The 15,565-nt window shown below is 41.2% G+C and overlaps 3 protein-coding genes across 3 annotated transcripts; 2 read left to right on the top strand and 1 right to left on the bottom strand.

Moving 5' to 3' along the window:
* The first annotated feature begins 1,508 nt into the window (after window positions 1-1,508).
* Window positions 1,509-3,243, top strand: LOC148099974 (collagen alpha-1(XX) chain-like). Its single transcript, XM_087849838.1, has 3 exons — window positions 1,509-1,617; window positions 2,770-2,915; window positions 3,061-3,243. Exons 1-3 carry the CDS (start codon window positions 1,509-1,511, stop codon window positions 3,241-3,243), a joined length of 438 nt encoding a protein of 145 aa, XP_087705964.1.
* Window positions 3,244-9,724: 6,481 nt separating this feature from the next.
* LOC148099973 (collagen alpha-1(XX) chain-like) lies at window positions 9,725-11,458 on the top strand. Its single transcript, XM_087849839.1, has 3 exons — window positions 9,725-9,833; window positions 10,985-11,130; window positions 11,276-11,458. The coding sequence occupies exons 1-3, from the start codon at window positions 9,725-9,727 to the stop codon at window positions 11,456-11,458; spliced, it is 438 nt and encodes a 145-aa protein (XP_087705965.1).
* Window positions 11,459-12,539: 1,081 nt separating this feature from the next.
* LOC148099972 (filamin-A-like) lies at window positions 12,540-13,286 on the bottom strand. Its single transcript, XM_087849751.1, has 4 exons — window positions 13,242-13,286; window positions 13,040-13,142; window positions 12,910-13,005; window positions 12,540-12,709 (listed from the first exon to the last, which is right to left on the bottom strand). The coding sequence occupies exons 1-4, from the start codon at window positions 13,284-13,286 to the stop codon at window positions 12,540-12,542; spliced, it is 414 nt and encodes a 137-aa protein (XP_087705877.1).
* Between the last annotated feature and the right edge of the window lie 2,279 nt (window positions 13,287-15,565).

The following is a 15,565-nucleotide window of genomic DNA, read 5'->3' as shown; positions in this document are numbered from 1 at the left end:
CCATCGGCCCACCCGGCAAATACCCAGTATGCCCGATGGCCAGTCCAGCTATGCCCCACAGACAGACTGAGGCCCCGCAGCTATTTTTCGGTAAGTTAAATGTGTTTGTGGCCACTGTCCTTAGCTAGGTCCTGAAATCTAGGCAGCTAAGATGAGAAGTGGGCTCTTCGGGGAAACTTGTTTTGTAAAGTTGGTTTAGCTAATCCATAGAGGCGAATGACTTGAGCGTGACTAAAGAAATGATGAGAAAAGCACTGTGTTGCTCTTTTGTCCAGTCATTGATGCTAGCTAAGAGGATGTAATAAATATGTAATAAAGGCAAGATAAGAGAGATGAAAAAGGAGTGGTTGTTGAGAAATAAGTGGTGTGCAGGCAAAAAAAACCAGGTGTGAGTGTGTAAAATTTGGTGAGTATTTGAGTGCAAAAATGTGTGGTCTCCAACTAATGGAAAAGGCTGGTCACGCGATGTGCACATAGTGTTCTTTAAATAGAAGAATTTTCCCCATTCTCATAGCTCGTCATGTGGCGACATGTGGCGGGCTAGCAGGTTAGTAACATACAGGCCCGGGTTCGAGCCCTCGCTTCACCTGGCTCTGTATGTTCACCTGCTAGGGGGAGGTCCATGCAGGTGATCTTGGAGCGAAAATTCTAAGGGATGAACCTTGTTCAGCCTGGGCTTCCCCTGACTTTTTTCTTTTTTTTCTTTTACCTGCCAGAAACAAACAGACCTCCTTGTTGTCATGGCTACCAAGGACCACTCTTCTTGTGCCAACAAGTCATTGCCTCACAAAACATTATTTCCTATGTTTCCCTGTGTTTTTTTTTTTTTATCTCTTGTGTTTTAGACAACAAAAATAAAAGAAAAAGATCTACAGATTCAGGCTTTTCTTTACCTGTGGTAGTCGCGTAGAATGACGTCACTGACACTGGTTTAATATGAAAACAAACTTTCTCAAACAAAAAAAAAAAAAAGAAGAAGTGGGTCGGCGTGTCATCTTTACCGAGCACCATACATGTTTTGCCTCACATTAAAATTATTATTTTTCCTTTTCAAAAGTAATTCAGAGAGAAAAAAACAGAGAAGTCAAATATATCAAATTTGCACTAATTCTACAGCCCGGCAGGTGGCGCAGAGCACTTTCCGGCGCCTGGCAGGTTGAAGCACAGACAGGCACCAGTTCGATACTCACTCACTCCAAATCCTCTCTGTAGCTTCGGTCTGCTAGGGGGATTCCTGGTCTGCGCAGGGAATCTCGATGTTTTTTTCTTTGTTGGGGCCTTTATTTATAAAGCTGGGACTATCTCCGTTGTCATGGCTACCAAGAACAACGCCAGCTTGGGGGAGAGCGGAGAGCGATAAGCACAGACTCATTCATCCTTTCTCCACTTTCTTTTCACAGCTGCTGCGGTGGGAAACGCTGGGACTTGTGTGGCTATGCAGTTTTTGCGTTGTTGGGAGCTTTTAAGGACCAGCCTTGATTTTTACACATTTGATAAGTGAAGACTGGATGTTTAGTGACGAGAGCTGGGATAATCTGGACAGAATCTGCAGGCTGCATCTCCAAATCAGAAATGGCTTTAGATCTGATGCTAGCAGACAGGCATGCATGTCTCAGGGTGATTACACACTAACACATTGTGATTAATCACACACATTTGTATACATTTTATTCACAAGATAAAAAAAAAAAAACCACTATACAAAATGTGTTTTTGTGACAGGCTGCTAGTAACAAAGTGCTTAAAGATTTAAAATTGGTTCTTTCCCAAGTTTTCTGTTATGTGCACACACATTCCTCGACTTAGGTGCTTTTTAGTTGTCCAATAATGGTCAGTGCAAAGTGTTTACACAAACAAAAAACAAACAAACAAAAAACATTACTCAGAAAATGGTCAGGTACAAGAACTGGACTAAAAAGGAGTGGAAAAACCAGATAATGTCCAAAGAAATACTTCAGCGTGTGGCTCACGACTTTTGCACAGTACTGTAAATGTTATTAATAATGAAAGATGTCAAAATGTAGCTTTGTCATTTTTAAAAAATTCCCGTACACATTATTCTTTTCTTCTAGTGAAGGTGCCTCCTCCTTCTGACCTTAGGGTAAGTAATTTCTCAGACAGTCAATGCTAATGTGCTAAGTCACATTAGCAGCAGTGTTCAGCCTAAAAAATACACAAGTTAAAAGTCATGCATTTGAGTCATGCATCCATATTATTTGTTTATTTATGAAATTATTTTTGAGACACTGTTAGTTGTTAGAAGCCAGTGTTTTAATGATAGGACATATATGACAGTAATGAGACAACCTAAGATATCCAAGATTACCACAAAAACACAAATAGAATCACAGAAAGCTTGTTTGTCTCCCGTTAGTCTTTAGGCCCAGTTAGCTTTTACTTTTCTGTGGTCAGTAGCCCTTCATGTCATATTCTGTCTCTATGTACAATATAGCATTACTAATACAACAACCTGTACGTAAATGAACTTCATTGTGTAATTGATGGCAGTTGTCAAAGTACTAGTCACTTAAAGGTTAAATTTCACATCTAAATTCTCATCTTTGAATAACTAGAACTCTGAGCTATGAAATAAATGTAGTGAGGTTAAAGTATCAAATCAAAGTATCAAATTCTCTGTTATACTTTACATTTATTTTCTAAAAAAACACTTTGCTCTGCTGCCAAAATAATTTCCTCCTTTAAAGGAACAAAGTGAGGGTTAAGTGTCATTAGCTGTGGTACTTTATCTCTTCTATGATGTTGCTGCAGTGTCTGGTGGAGGCCCAACCAGCCTCACGGTTTCTGATGAGACTGCCGTCAGCATGGTGATCAGCTGGGTACCTCCCAATGCTCATGTCCTCCAGTATCACATGTCCTACATGGCTTTAACTGGAGCTGATAGCCAGGATCACACTGTGAGTGGGTCGTAGTCATTACATCTTCACCTCTTCTGGCCTTCAGCCGGCTGTCATGTGTCAGAATTCCAGAAATTCCATAAGTCCCAAAACTTTAAATGAGTTCTGACTGTGTTGGGATGATAGTGTTGTTTGTTGTCTGCAGGTGCTGGTCCCTGGTGGAGAGAAGCAGGTGATGCTGGAGTCACTGCAGCCAGATACACGTTACAACATGTTAGTCACCGCTGAGTACCACAACAGAGAAGGAGGCAGCGATTCAGCTCAGGGCAAAACTGGTGAGTCAAAGAAGGAAAGATGCCAAGACAGCTCAAGTGCAACTTCCAGTTAAGACCAACAGGCTTACATGCAAAAAGTGCAAATGTCCCATTACTTTACCCTTACAGGAGGACATGCATACTTTAAGGTTTCCACATATAGAAATGTGACAGGTGTGACCTTAGTCTGGGAACCGCCCCTGGTGGGCGGAGCTGGTCTTCGCTCCTTTTATAAGCTCAGGTGTGGGCAATTAGGTATACCTCAGCAAACCTGAAGCTGCCAGTGCTTGGTCCCAGTTGGGCAAGTTTGTGTTTTTAACTTCTTTCCATGAAACTCTGTCAGAACGGTGGGAAACATTGCGTTCCCGTCAGAACAGTGTAGTGGACTTCACCGCCACTGACCCACATTTATTAGGGTGTGACGCGAACTTGTGGACAGAGTATCGAGCTGCTGCTTTGCCCAGTGGATTTCCGGCTGCGGGCACAGGACCCGACACATCAGTGTGTTTTAATTTGTTTTATTCTGATGTAATTTTGACTGCTGCGGCTGTCGATCTTATTTGTTTCTTGTTTTATTTTTCTGTATCAGTAGGCACCATAGAGATTGATTCTTTTAGTATTTTAACCCCTTTTATACAAATATATTGTCGCAGACGGTGAGGGCGCTGCAGGGAAAACAAATCCTTTTTTTTGTCTCACCGCTTTTGCATGCCCAGCGGTGGGCCGGAGTGAAGACGGCACTGAAGATTTGTCTTTTTTTATAGAGTTTTGCCCATTTGGGGTGATGTGAGTTGCCGTCCTTTATTAACCAGTGTATTATGTCGATTTGTTCTTAAACAGTTCCCCGCAGCGCTTGTCCCGTCTCACGGGCAATCATACAGTTTTATTGGTTTTAATAAGGTAAAGTTTTTAATTGTTTTTAGGTGCCGCTGTTACACACTTACTTTTATTTTGTATTAAAAATTAAATTATTTTTTTAACTGACTGTGCGCCTACGGCTCTGTCCTATTTTAAATAGGGACCTACCACGGGTCACAGAAACATCAAGGTTTTTGGGCAGTATTGTTTCTACAGCACTACGCGTACTTATTGCACAACCTCTATCTTACCATATATTTCAAGTTTATATGTTGTGAATTGGCTTGATTTAAATCAAATTGAACTCATTCAATTAAAACCAAATATAACTTGTAATCCAGTCTATTCAAATGTAAAGTCATCTCACTCAATTTGGACTAGCACTGAAAAATACACTGACATCCTCTGTTTCCCAATTAGCAGATCAGAGGTTGATGTTTTCTTCATGACTCAATACTTGAATGGTTTTATCCTGTTTATAAATAAACATTTAAAAAGGACATTGCTTCATTGTCTGATTCATTCTTTGTCTGTGTCAGTCCTTAATACACACACATGTATACAATAATTCTAGTTGCCACAGTCTCTGGAGATCCTATGCTCTGTTTTCTTATACTTTTCTTCACTGTTTACCTCATTTTGCCCAATAAAATGTACATTTTTGTAAACAATGACTTGTTTTGGGCCATTAAAAAAACTGTCTCCATATGAGGACGTACTTGAAGAGAAAAAGTCACCACTTTGCATTTTACAAATCAAGTAAACAAACACGGGGCTGTTTATCATATAACTAACTTTTAGGTCTGTGGGATGGAAGGATGGGAGCTTTAAATGTTGTGCCTCCATAATTATTCTAGAGTCTTTACAATGTTCAGCGACTGCTGTGATTTGGTGCTACATACATAAACTTGGAATGAATGAATCCACCTGTTCACAGGAGATCACAGGAAGATGACACCAAACATCAGAAGATCTTGTTGTGCGCCACAGTAAAAGGGTGGTTTCTTGGGGCTAAAAGCACATAATAAACTACAGCAGAAGCTCAAATAAAGCAGGAAATAAGCAGGCAGCACTTGATCTGCTAATGCACGTTTCCCACTTTTATTGTTGCCTCATTCACTAACAGTTCAATGGTGCAAGATTACCATACACAGAATTAGGATATCTGCATGACACATCTATGCTGTACAGCGAATGGATTATAATTATTACAAATACAGTAAACATATTTACATTTTAGTTCAAGCTCCATACAACATAGATATTTACAAAGTATGAAAATGAAACCGGTCTGACAAATAATAAACAGCGTTAATGACGTTTTTTTTTTTCTTTTCTTTTGGTGAACAAATCTGAAAGGGGGCGGGGTTAACTGATATTAATTGTCTGAGGTGGAAAATATCATGGCTAGTTTTGTTTGAAAGGCATCAACAGAAAAACACACACAGATGTATATGAGGTAGATTTGAGACTTGATCTGTGCATAGGTGCATCTTTGATGTGCAGCTCAGAGATCCACAATCCAGCACGTTTCTGTTTCTCTGACCGTCAGGCTGGCTGACCCGAGGTCACGTCAGAGCTTTATTTTTCATCTATATGTAACAGACAGTTGGTACCTCTCCTTCCACGCATTTCATACGACACAGCAGACAGACTGCTGGTTGGTTGACCAGACTTTTTCAATACCTTTCTGCATTAACACATCTCGAGAGGCGTAGGCGCCAAAAAGTGAATCCGAAGCCAAATGTAGCAGCTGCAGCACGGCACACAGAGCAAATATTTTCATGGGGTAGTATCAGAAATAAGACCTTTGAATATGTAGTCCCTTTAACTTCTTTCCTTCTATTAAACCATTCATTCATTCTTTTTCCTTACGTCCTTCTAACCTTTTCACTGTGTTTTCTTTGCGTCTTTACAACAAGAGTGTAAAGTTAATAGCAGTAAATGTCAAGGCTTTCTGATTCTCAGTGAGATAGAGCGAGCTCGAGGAGCAGAGAGGGATGTGTTAAATGAGGGTTAACTACCACACTCATCCCAGAACAGACTAACCCTGTTAGTGAGTCAGTATTTTACTGACTCACTAACTGACACTGGCACTATCGGGGGTTTAGAGGCGGCGTATGTACACAGATTGAGGAGGATCTAAGTATGACGTGGATGACAGAGGAAATCGGGCGTGGCCCTCCTGTCAAAGTTCCATAAAGCCTTTGAATGAAAACAAACGTCGTTGTGACAGTGATGTACACTGTCTTGTTGGTACATATGTATCAATCTAATAAACTTAAACCTACACCATCCTCCCTATTCTGCTATTCTAAACAGTACTTAGCCGAAACCCAAAGACTGGTTGAGTTAACTTCCTGAACGATCTACAACATATGGTGGAAACCTGAAATTAAGACAGAGAAGACTAGAGGTGAGACATGACCATTACTGAATATTAAAAATAATAAATGACAGATTTAGTGATATTTTCATAAACTATTTATTTACCACATCAATAAACAGCATGGCAGGGCAAAATATTTTTTCTAACATGGCAACCTTTGCCACCGTGGCAGCACGGTGGTTAGCACTGTTGCCGCACAGCAAGAAGCTCCTGACTTCAATTCCAACATCAGGCCGGGGTCTTTCTGTGTGGAGTTTGCATGTTCTCCCCGTGTTTGCGTGGGTTCCCTCCGGGTACTCCGGCTTCCTCCCACCGTCCAAAGACATGCAGCTTGTGGGGATAGGTTAATTGGATAATCCAAATTGTCACTAGGTGTGAGTGCGAATGGTTGTTTGTTCCTGTGTGTTGGCCCTGCGACAGACTGGCGACCTGTCCAGGGTGTACCCTGCCTCTCGCCCTATGATAGCTGGGATAGGCTCCAGCGCCCCCCGCGACCCTGGAAAGGATAAGCGGAAGTGAATGAATGGATGGCAACCTTTTAAAAGTGAAAGGAGACAGAAAGACAGGTGAGAAAGAATAAAACTTAACTGACTTTTTGATGGCATTTTACACAAAGTACTAGTACAGTATCTAGAAAATGTGGGAAAATACTGGCATCATGTACAGTACTTTCTTCTGAAGAAATTATGTTGGGACCCTGAAAAAAACTTACTATGTACAATAATGGATTTCTATACATTTGACATCAGATGAAAACTTTGGTTGTAAGATTTGGATAATTATTTATTAAAAGCTAGAAATTTTAAATGAGAATAAGAAAGAAAAGTATTTCTTTGTGCCCCCCTTTCCCTGTTAATGCTCTACCTGGCCTTTTTATGTTTCCCTCTCACCAGATAACCAGCAGCTTTTATGGCTCCAACAAACATCAGCTGATACTAGAAAGTAATATTAAATCAATTCTAACAACAGCTTATCAAGTTTAAAGGCGCTTCTGCTGTTTAACACGACCTCCGCTAGTTTCCTCTTTCTGACGCAAAGCGGGAGATAAACAAGCAAGAAAGACGGGACTTGCGGCAGAAACGCTGATCAGCTGATCATTGATCGTAGCAGCAGGAGAGGGAGGGGGGAGAATGAGAGCAGAAGAGGCAGCTGACAGCGTAAAGACACAGAATAACTCCAGCTTTTTGTCTTTTTTTAAATTGTAGCTGAAGTATGGGACAAATCCGTGTATTTTCAGCTCAATACGAAACATGTAATATTAACTCTGAATACCAGAGGATTCCGTTTTTTACAGGATGGTAGGCAACTCTACTAACTAACCATATGAATAAAATAAAGTTCACCAGTAACATATAGCACCCACCCAACTGTATAGAAACTCCATCATGCTAGCTAGTACACAGTACGAGTTATTGTAACTGACTGTAAAAAGTTAGCACAACGAAAATAAACTACACCTAAACTTGGTTTGACCCAGATAGACTGCAGGTCATAACTTCTTACCTGAAGCTCATTTCACCTGACAGTCGGACCCGCGGCCGCCTTGGGTCTCTCCACCTCCGCCTCCCCTTTCCCCCATCCACCTGCTGGCTTCCACCACTTGCTAATTTTACTGAAGCTGTGAAAGCTCCACCACAGCCACTACCAAACAATTGAGTTATTTTTACACGTCTGCCAGCATCTGTCCAATCCGCCACCTTTCACTGTTTACACGGTTAAGAAAAAAAGACAACAACAACAAAACATCGGCCCATTTAAAACGAAAAATTACCATCGGCCCACCCGGCAAATACCCAGTATGCCCGATGGCCAGTCCAGCTATGCCCCACAGACAGACTGAGGCCCCGCAGCTATTTTTCGGTAAGTTAAATGTGTTTGTGGCCACTGTCCTTAGCTAGGTCCTGAAATCTAGGCAGCTAAGATGAGAAGTGGGCTCTTCGGGGAAACTTGTTTTGTAAAGTTGGTTTAGCTAATCCGTAGAGGCTAATGACTTGAGCGTGACTAAAGAAATGATGAGAAAAGCACTGTGTTGCTCTTTTGTCCAGTCATTGATGCTAGCTAAGAGGATGTAATAAATATGTAATAAAGGCAAGATAACAGAGATGAAAAAGGAGTGGTTGTTGAGAAATAAGTGGTGTGCAGGCAAAAAAACCAGGTGTGAGTGGGTAAAATTTGGTGAGTATTTGAGTGCAAAAATGTGTGGTCTCCAACTAATGGAAAAGGCTGGTCACGCGATGTGCACCTAGTGTTCTTTAAATAGAAGAATTTTTCCCATTCTCATATCCCGTCATGTGGCGACATGTGGCGGGCTAGCAGGTTAGTAACATACAGGCCCGGGTTCGAGCCCTCGGTTCACCTGGTTCTGTATGTTCACCTGCTAGGGGGAGGTCCAGGCAGGTGATCTTGGAGTGAAAATTCTAAGGGATGAACCTTGTTCAGCCTGGGCTTCCCCTGACTTTTTAGTTTTCTTTCTTTTTTTTCTTTTACCTGCCACAAACAAACAGACCTCCTTGTTGTCATGGCTACCAAGGACCACTCTTCTTGTGCCAACAAGTCATTGCTTCACAAAACATTATTTCCTATGTTTCCCTGTGGTTTTTTTTTTTTTATCTCTTGTGTTTTAGACAACAAAAATAAAAGAAAAAGATCTACAGATTCAGGCTTTTCTTTACCTGTGGTAGTCGCGTAGAATGACGTCACTGACACTGGTTTAATATGAGAACAAACTTTCTCAAACAAAAAAAAAAAAAAGAAGAAGTGGGTCGGCGTGTCATCTTTACCGAGCACCATACATGTTTTGCCTCACATTAAAATTATTATTTTTCCTTTTCAACAGTAATTCAGAGAGAAAAAAACAGAGAAGTCAAATATATCAAATTTGCACTAATTCTACAGCCCGGCAGGTGGCGCAGAGCACTTGCCGGCCCCTGGCAGGTTGAAGCACAGACAGGTGCCAGTTCGATTCTCACTCAATCGCTCACACACTCACTCACTCCAAATCCTCTCTGTAGCTTCTGTCTGCTAGGGGGATTCCTGCAGGGAATCCCGATGTTTTTTTCTTTTTTGGGGTGTTGGGGCCTTTATTTATAAAGCTGGGACTATCTCCGTTGTCATGGCTACCAAGAACAACGCCAGCTTGGGGGAGAGCGGAGAGCGATAAGCACAGACTCATTCATCCTTTCTTCACTTTGTTTTCACAGCTGCTGCGGTGGGAAACGCTGGGACTTGTGTGGCTATGCAGTTTTTGCGTTGTTGGGAGCTTTTAAGGACCAGCCTTGAATTTTACACATTTGATAAGTGAAGACTGGATGTTTAGTGACGAGAGCTGGGATAATCTGGACAGAATCTGCAGGCTGCATCTCCAAATCAGAAATGGCTTTAGATCTGATGCTAGCAGACAGGCATGCATGTCTCAGGGTGATTACACACTAACACATTGTGATTAATCACACACATTTGTATACATTTTATTCACAAGATAAAAAAAAAAAAACCACTATACAAAATGTGTTTTTGTGACAGGCTGCTAGTAACAAAGTGCTTAAAGATTTAAAATTGGTTCTTTCCCAAGTTTTCTGTTATGTGCACACACATTCCTCGACTTAGGTGCTTTTTAGTTCTCCAATAATGGTCAGTGCAAAGTGTTTACACAAACAAAAAACAAACAAACAAAAACATTACTCAGAAAATGGTCAGGTACAAGAACTGGAGTAAAAAGGAGTGGAAAAACCAGATAATGTCCAAAGAAATACTTCAGCGTGTGGCTCACGACTTTTGCACAGTACTGTAAATGTTATTAATAATGAAAGATGTCAAAATGTAGCTTTGTCATTTTGAAAAAATTCCCGTACACATTATTCTTTTCTTCTTGTGAAGGTGCCTCCTCCTTCTGACCTTAGGGTAAGTAATTTCTCAGACAGTCAATGCTAATGTGCTAAGTCACATTAGCAGCAGTGTTCAGCCTAAAAAATACACAAGTTAAAAGTCATGCATTTGAGTCATGCTTCCATATTATTTGTTTATTTATTAAATTATTTTTGAGACACTGTTAGTTGTTAGAAGCCAGTGTTTTAATGATAGGACATATATGACAGTAATGAGACAACCTAAGATATCCAAGATTACCACAAAAACACAAATAGAATCACAGAAAGCTTGTTTGTCTCCCGTTAGTCTTTAGGCCCAGTTAGCTTTTACTTTTCTGTGGTCAGTAGCCCTTCATGTCATATTCTGTCTCTATGTACAATATAGCATTACTAATACAATAACCTGTACGTAAATGAACTTGATTGTGTAATTGATGGCAGTTGTCAAAGTACTAGTCACTTAAAGGTTAAATTTCACATCTAAATTCTCATCTTTGAATAACTAGAACTCTGAGCTATGAAATAAATGTAGTGAGGTTAAAGTATCAAATCAAAGTATCAAATTCTCTGTTATACTTTACATTTATTTTCTATAAAAACACTTTGCTCTGCTGCCAAAATAATTTCCTCCTTTAAAGGAACAAAGTGAGGGTTAAGTGTCATTAGCTGTGGTACTTTATCTCTTCTATGATGTTGCTGCAGTGTCTGGTGGAGGCCCAACCAGCCTCACGGTTTCTGATGAGACTGCCGTCAGCATGGTGATCAGCTGGGTACCTCCCAATGCTCATGTCCTCCAGTATCACATGTCCTACATGGCTTTAACTGGAGCTGATAGCCAGGATCACACTGTGAGTGGGTCGTAGTCATTACATCTTCACCTCTTCTGGGCTTCAGCCGGCTGTCATGTGTCAGAATTCCAGAAATTCCATAAGTCCCAAAACTTTAAATGAGTTCTGACTGTGTTGGGATGATAGTGTTGTTTGTTGTCTGCAGGTGCTGGTCCCTGGTGGAGAGAAGCAGGTGATGCTGGAGTCATTGCAGCCAGATACACGTTACAACATGTTAGTCACCGCTGAGTACCACAACAGAGAAGGAGGCAGCGATTCAGCTCAGGGCAAAACTGGTGAGTCAAAGAAGGAAAGATGCCAAGACAGCTCAAGTGCAACTTCCAGTTAAGACCAACAGGCTTACATGCAAAAAGTGCAAATGTCCCATTACTTTAACCTTACAGGAGGACATGCATACTTGACGGTTTCCACATATAGAAACATCAAGGTTTTTGGGCAGTATTGTTTCTACAGCACTACACGTACAGTCATTTTGGTCCAGAGACACAGATTCCTTTCTCTGCATAATGATGGGCTCTCTGAACAATGAGACAGCAGCCAGTACCGGTACAATGACAGTACTGCTCTTGATACTTGGTTGGAAGTTCAAAAATTACTGGGTGCACTGTGTCTGCGTTTATTGTCCATGCTAGTGTGCAGATGACATTCTTTGGCTTTGTGTTTTTTGTTTGTTTTCTGGCTTTTTTCTGTCTCTCTAGACACTTTGTGGGTAAGCAGTGCGAGTGTGGTCAGGTCAGACCACTCCAGTATCTGTGTGTCATGGAGACCAGTATCTGCCGTTGATGGATATCCTATTGTAATCCAGGATGTAAAAGGTATTCTGTAATCACGTCTACAGTGATGTGAAAAGGTGTTTGCCCCCTTCCTGATTTCCTAGTGGTTTGCATATTTATCACACTTACATGTTTCAGATCATCAAACTCATTTTAATATTAGACACAGATAAGACAAGTTAATACAAAATGCAGTTTTTAAATGATGATTTCATAGATTAGGGAGAAAGATGATCCAAACCTCCCTGGTCCTGTGTAAAAACAAATTGCCCCTCTTGTTAAATCACGAGTTAACTGTGATTAACCAATTTTGGAAACCTCAGTTCAGTGTTACTAAACACACTCAGGCCTGATTAATTGCAGACTTGTGAATCAAGAAATCAGTTAAATAGAAGCTGTCTGACAAAGTGAAACAGGCTAAAAGACCTCAAAAAGCAACACATCGTGTCACCAGCCATCCTCCTGGTCCTCAGTGTTAATGCCCACTTAACTGGGTCCTTCAGTGGAAAGGCTCAAGCAGATGAAGCCTAATATAACAAGATGAGACTGACAAATATTCTATTTGAATGTTTAAAAAGAAAAATATCACAGTATCTAAGCTTTCACTGAGCATATACCTGCATCAATGATGAACTCTCAAGGCTGAAAAGTCCTGGCCTCGGTCAGCCACGGTCCACTCACACGGCTCACATCACCAATCCCTGACTGCTTGATCATAACAGCAATTGGGCTGCTGGGAACATGACGGCCGTTCTTCTTGATGTTAAGAAGGTTCTCACCAATCTCTCTGGGAACAAACAAGATTCCTAAGACAGACAAAACAGATGTTAACAACGCTTATTCTTGTGTGTGCATGCAGCCCGTTTCAGTTGCTCCTGCTTCTTTCTCCACGCTTGAACTTTTATTACTTTCCCCCTCTGTCTTTTACTTAGGGGTTAATAAAGTATTTGGATTCTGATGAGTCTCACTGTTTAGCAAGCTTCTCACTTATCAGACGGACGCTCACCAATGTGAGCGTTACGCAGCATCTTCAGCAGGCAGGGCTCCTCTGGGCCTGAGGGTGTTGTAAGAGGGGCTGTCAGCTGGCTGAGGTCAAGCTGTCCTATGTCCAGTGGAAGATCTGCAGCAGAGCCCACCTTCAGTGAAGTATGTTGGCTGGAAGGCTTTGAGGCCCGTCTTTGCCACTGCAGGGTCAGAGACCTTCACCTTGTTTGGATGACAGCCTGCTCCGATATTCATCTGTGGGCACACCAAAACTCAAGAGACTTTTCAGTGAGAAGAAAAGGCAAACCTTGCATGCCAGAGTGAAAGTGAGAGAGTGTGTGAGTGCATACTCACCCTGAATGGACTCTCAGGGATGTTAACGTCTCCCCTGGAGACCATCACAATGTGCTTCACAGGCTTACGTGGGGTGTGGGTGCAGGTGTATGTGCTGTTGCTATTATCCTTAACCTGGACATCCACAGAATTGACTTCACCATCCTGTGCAGAAGACGAGGGATTATAGTTCAATCAGATTTAACACAGCGTATTTTTCAGACCATAAGGCGCACTGTTGATGAACAGGTCTGGTTTCATACACGAGGCGCACTGGACTATAAAACGCATTAAGCGAAAGAAAACAGCCAGATAAGATAAGTCAAACTTTACTCAACTCTTTCTTCTTGCTTCCTCCACTTCCGTACCATTGATTCATTGATGTTGAAATCTCTCGCAGCTGCTCTATTCTCATGTTCTACTGCGTGACCGACAGCCTTGAGTTTGAAATCCGCTTCGTCAGCATGTCTCTTAACAGGTGGCATTTTGGGGTCATTATCCACACACAATACAGTAATATTATGTTGAAGCACAGTACGTATCCGCGAGGCTCCTGACTACGTAGCCGTAATGCTCCGACAAGCCATCAAGCGGTGCGACTTCGTGGCTTACCAAAGTCGTACTAAAACATTTTTTGACAGATTTTTGAGCGCCGTGTATTACATAAAATCGGTTCATGGTCAGTAAGCACAACCAGAATTCATACATAAGGCGCACTGTCGATTTTTGAGATAATTAAAGGATTTTGTAATCTCGTAATCTGGAGAGGAAATGGCGTGTCACAAATTTAGAGGATCATCATTTAGCCTGGAGAAATAGTTTGTTGCTTTATAAGAAAGCCCTCCGCAAAGCCAGAACAGCTTACTACTCATCACTGATTGAAGAAAAGAAGAACAACCCCAGGTTTCTCTTCAGCACTGTAGCCAGGCTTACAAAAAGTCAGAGTGCTTTTGAGCCAACCATCCCTTTGACGTTAACTAGTGATGACTTCATGAACTTCTTCACAAATAAAATTTTTATCATTAGAGAAAAAATTACCAATAATCATCCCACAGATGTAATATTATCTACAGCTACTCTTAGTACCATTGATGTTAAGTTAGACTCTTTTTCTCCAATCGATCTTTCTGAGTTAACTTCAATAATTACTTCCTCCAAACCATCAACGTGTCTTTTAGACCCCATTCCTACAAAACTGCTCAAAGAAGTCCTGCCATTGATTAATTCTTCGATCTTATATATGATCAACCTATCTCTAATAATCGGCTATGTACCACAGTCCTTCAAGGTGGCTGCAGTTAAACCTTTACTCAAAAAGCCATCTCTAGACCCAGCAGTCTTAGCTAATTATAGGCCAATCTCCAACCTTCCTTTCATATCAAAAATCCTTGAAAGAGTAGTTGTCAAACAGCTAACAGATCATCTGCAGAGGAATGGTTCATTTGAAGAGTTTCAGTCAGGTTTCAGAGTTCATCACAGCACAGAAACAGCTTTAGTGAAGGTTACAAATGATCTTCTTATGGCCTCTGACAGTGGACTCATCTCTGTGCTTGTCCTTCTTGACCTTAGTGCAGCATTCGATACTGTTGACCATAATATCCTATTAGAGCGATTAGAACATGCTGTAGGTATTACAGGTATTGCACTGCAGTGGTTTGTATCATATCTATCTAATAGACTCCAATTTGTGCATGTAAATGGAGAGTCCTCTTCACACACTGAGGTTAATTATGGAGTTCCACAGGGTTCAGTGCTAGGACCAATTCTGTTTACATTATACATGCTTCCCTTAGGCAGCATCATTAGAAGACATAGCATACATTTTCACTGCTATGCAGATGACACCCAGCTCTATCTGTCCATGAAGCCAGATAACACACACCAATTAGTTAAACTGCAGGAATGTCTTAAAGACATAAAGACTTGGATGGCCGCTAACTTTTTGCTTCTTAACTCAGATAAAACTGAGGTCATTGTACTCGGCGCTGAAAAGCTTAGAAATATGGTATCTAAGCAGATTCTTACTCTGGATGGCATTACCTTGGCTTCCAGTAACACTGTGAGGAACCTTGGAGTCATTTTTGACCAGGATATGTCCTTCAACGCACATATTAAACAAATATGTAAGACTGCATTCTTCCATTTGCACAACATCTCTAAAATTAGAAATATCCTGTCTCAGAGTGACGCTGAAAAACTAGTTCATGCATTTATTACTTCCAGGCTGGACTACTGCAATTCATTATTATCAGGATGTCCAAAAAACTCACTGAAAAGCCTTCAGCTAATCCAAAATGCTGCAGCAAGAGTACTGACAGGGACTAGAAAGAGAGAGCATATTTCTC

Source organism: Neolamprologus brichardi, chromosome 13, assembly GCF_056152115.1.
Source record: "Neolamprologus brichardi isolate AB-2024 chromosome 13, ASM5615211v1, whole genome shotgun sequence".
Taxonomy (NCBI): Eukaryota; Metazoa; Chordata; class Actinopteri; order Cichliformes; family Cichlidae; genus Neolamprologus; species Neolamprologus brichardi.
Note: the sequence above shows the minus strand (reverse complement) of the source record. Positions and strands in the feature narration are given on the sequence as shown.

Bases quoted from the DNA above. Each gene is read 5' to 3' on its own strand.
- LOC148099974 (XM_087849838.1), top strand. From the start codon at position 1,509: ATGTTTAGTGACGAGAGCTGGGATAATCTGGACAGAATCTGCAGGCTG. The intron at 1,618-2,769 runs GTGATTACACAC...ATGTTGCTGCAG, and splicing joins ACAGGCATGCATGTCTCAGG to TGTCTGGTGGAGGCCCAACC. The intron at 2,916-3,060 runs GTGAGTGGGTCG...TGTTGTCTGCAG, and splicing joins CTGATAGCCAGGATCACACT to GTGCTGGTCCCTGGTGGAGA.
- LOC148099973 (XM_087849839.1), top strand. From the start codon at position 9,725: ATGTTTAGTGACGAGAGCTGGGATAATCTGGACAGAATCTGCAGGCTG. The intron at 9,834-10,984 runs GTGATTACACAC...ATGTTGCTGCAG, and splicing joins ACAGGCATGCATGTCTCAGG to TGTCTGGTGGAGGCCCAACC. The intron at 11,131-11,275 runs GTGAGTGGGTCG...TGTTGTCTGCAG, and splicing joins CTGATAGCCAGGATCACACT to GTGCTGGTCCCTGGTGGAGA.
- LOC148099972 (XM_087849751.1), bottom strand. From the start codon at position 13,286: ATGGTCTCCAGGGGAGACGTTAACATCCCTGAGAGTCCATTCAGG. The intron at 13,143-13,241 runs GTGAGTATGCAC...GTGTGCCCACAG, and splicing joins TCCCTGAGAGTCCATTCAGG to ATGAATATCGGAGCAGGCTG. The intron at 13,006-13,039 runs GTGGGCTCTGCT...CACTGGACATAG, and splicing joins GCCAACATACTTCACTGAAG to GACAGCTTGACCTCAGCCAG.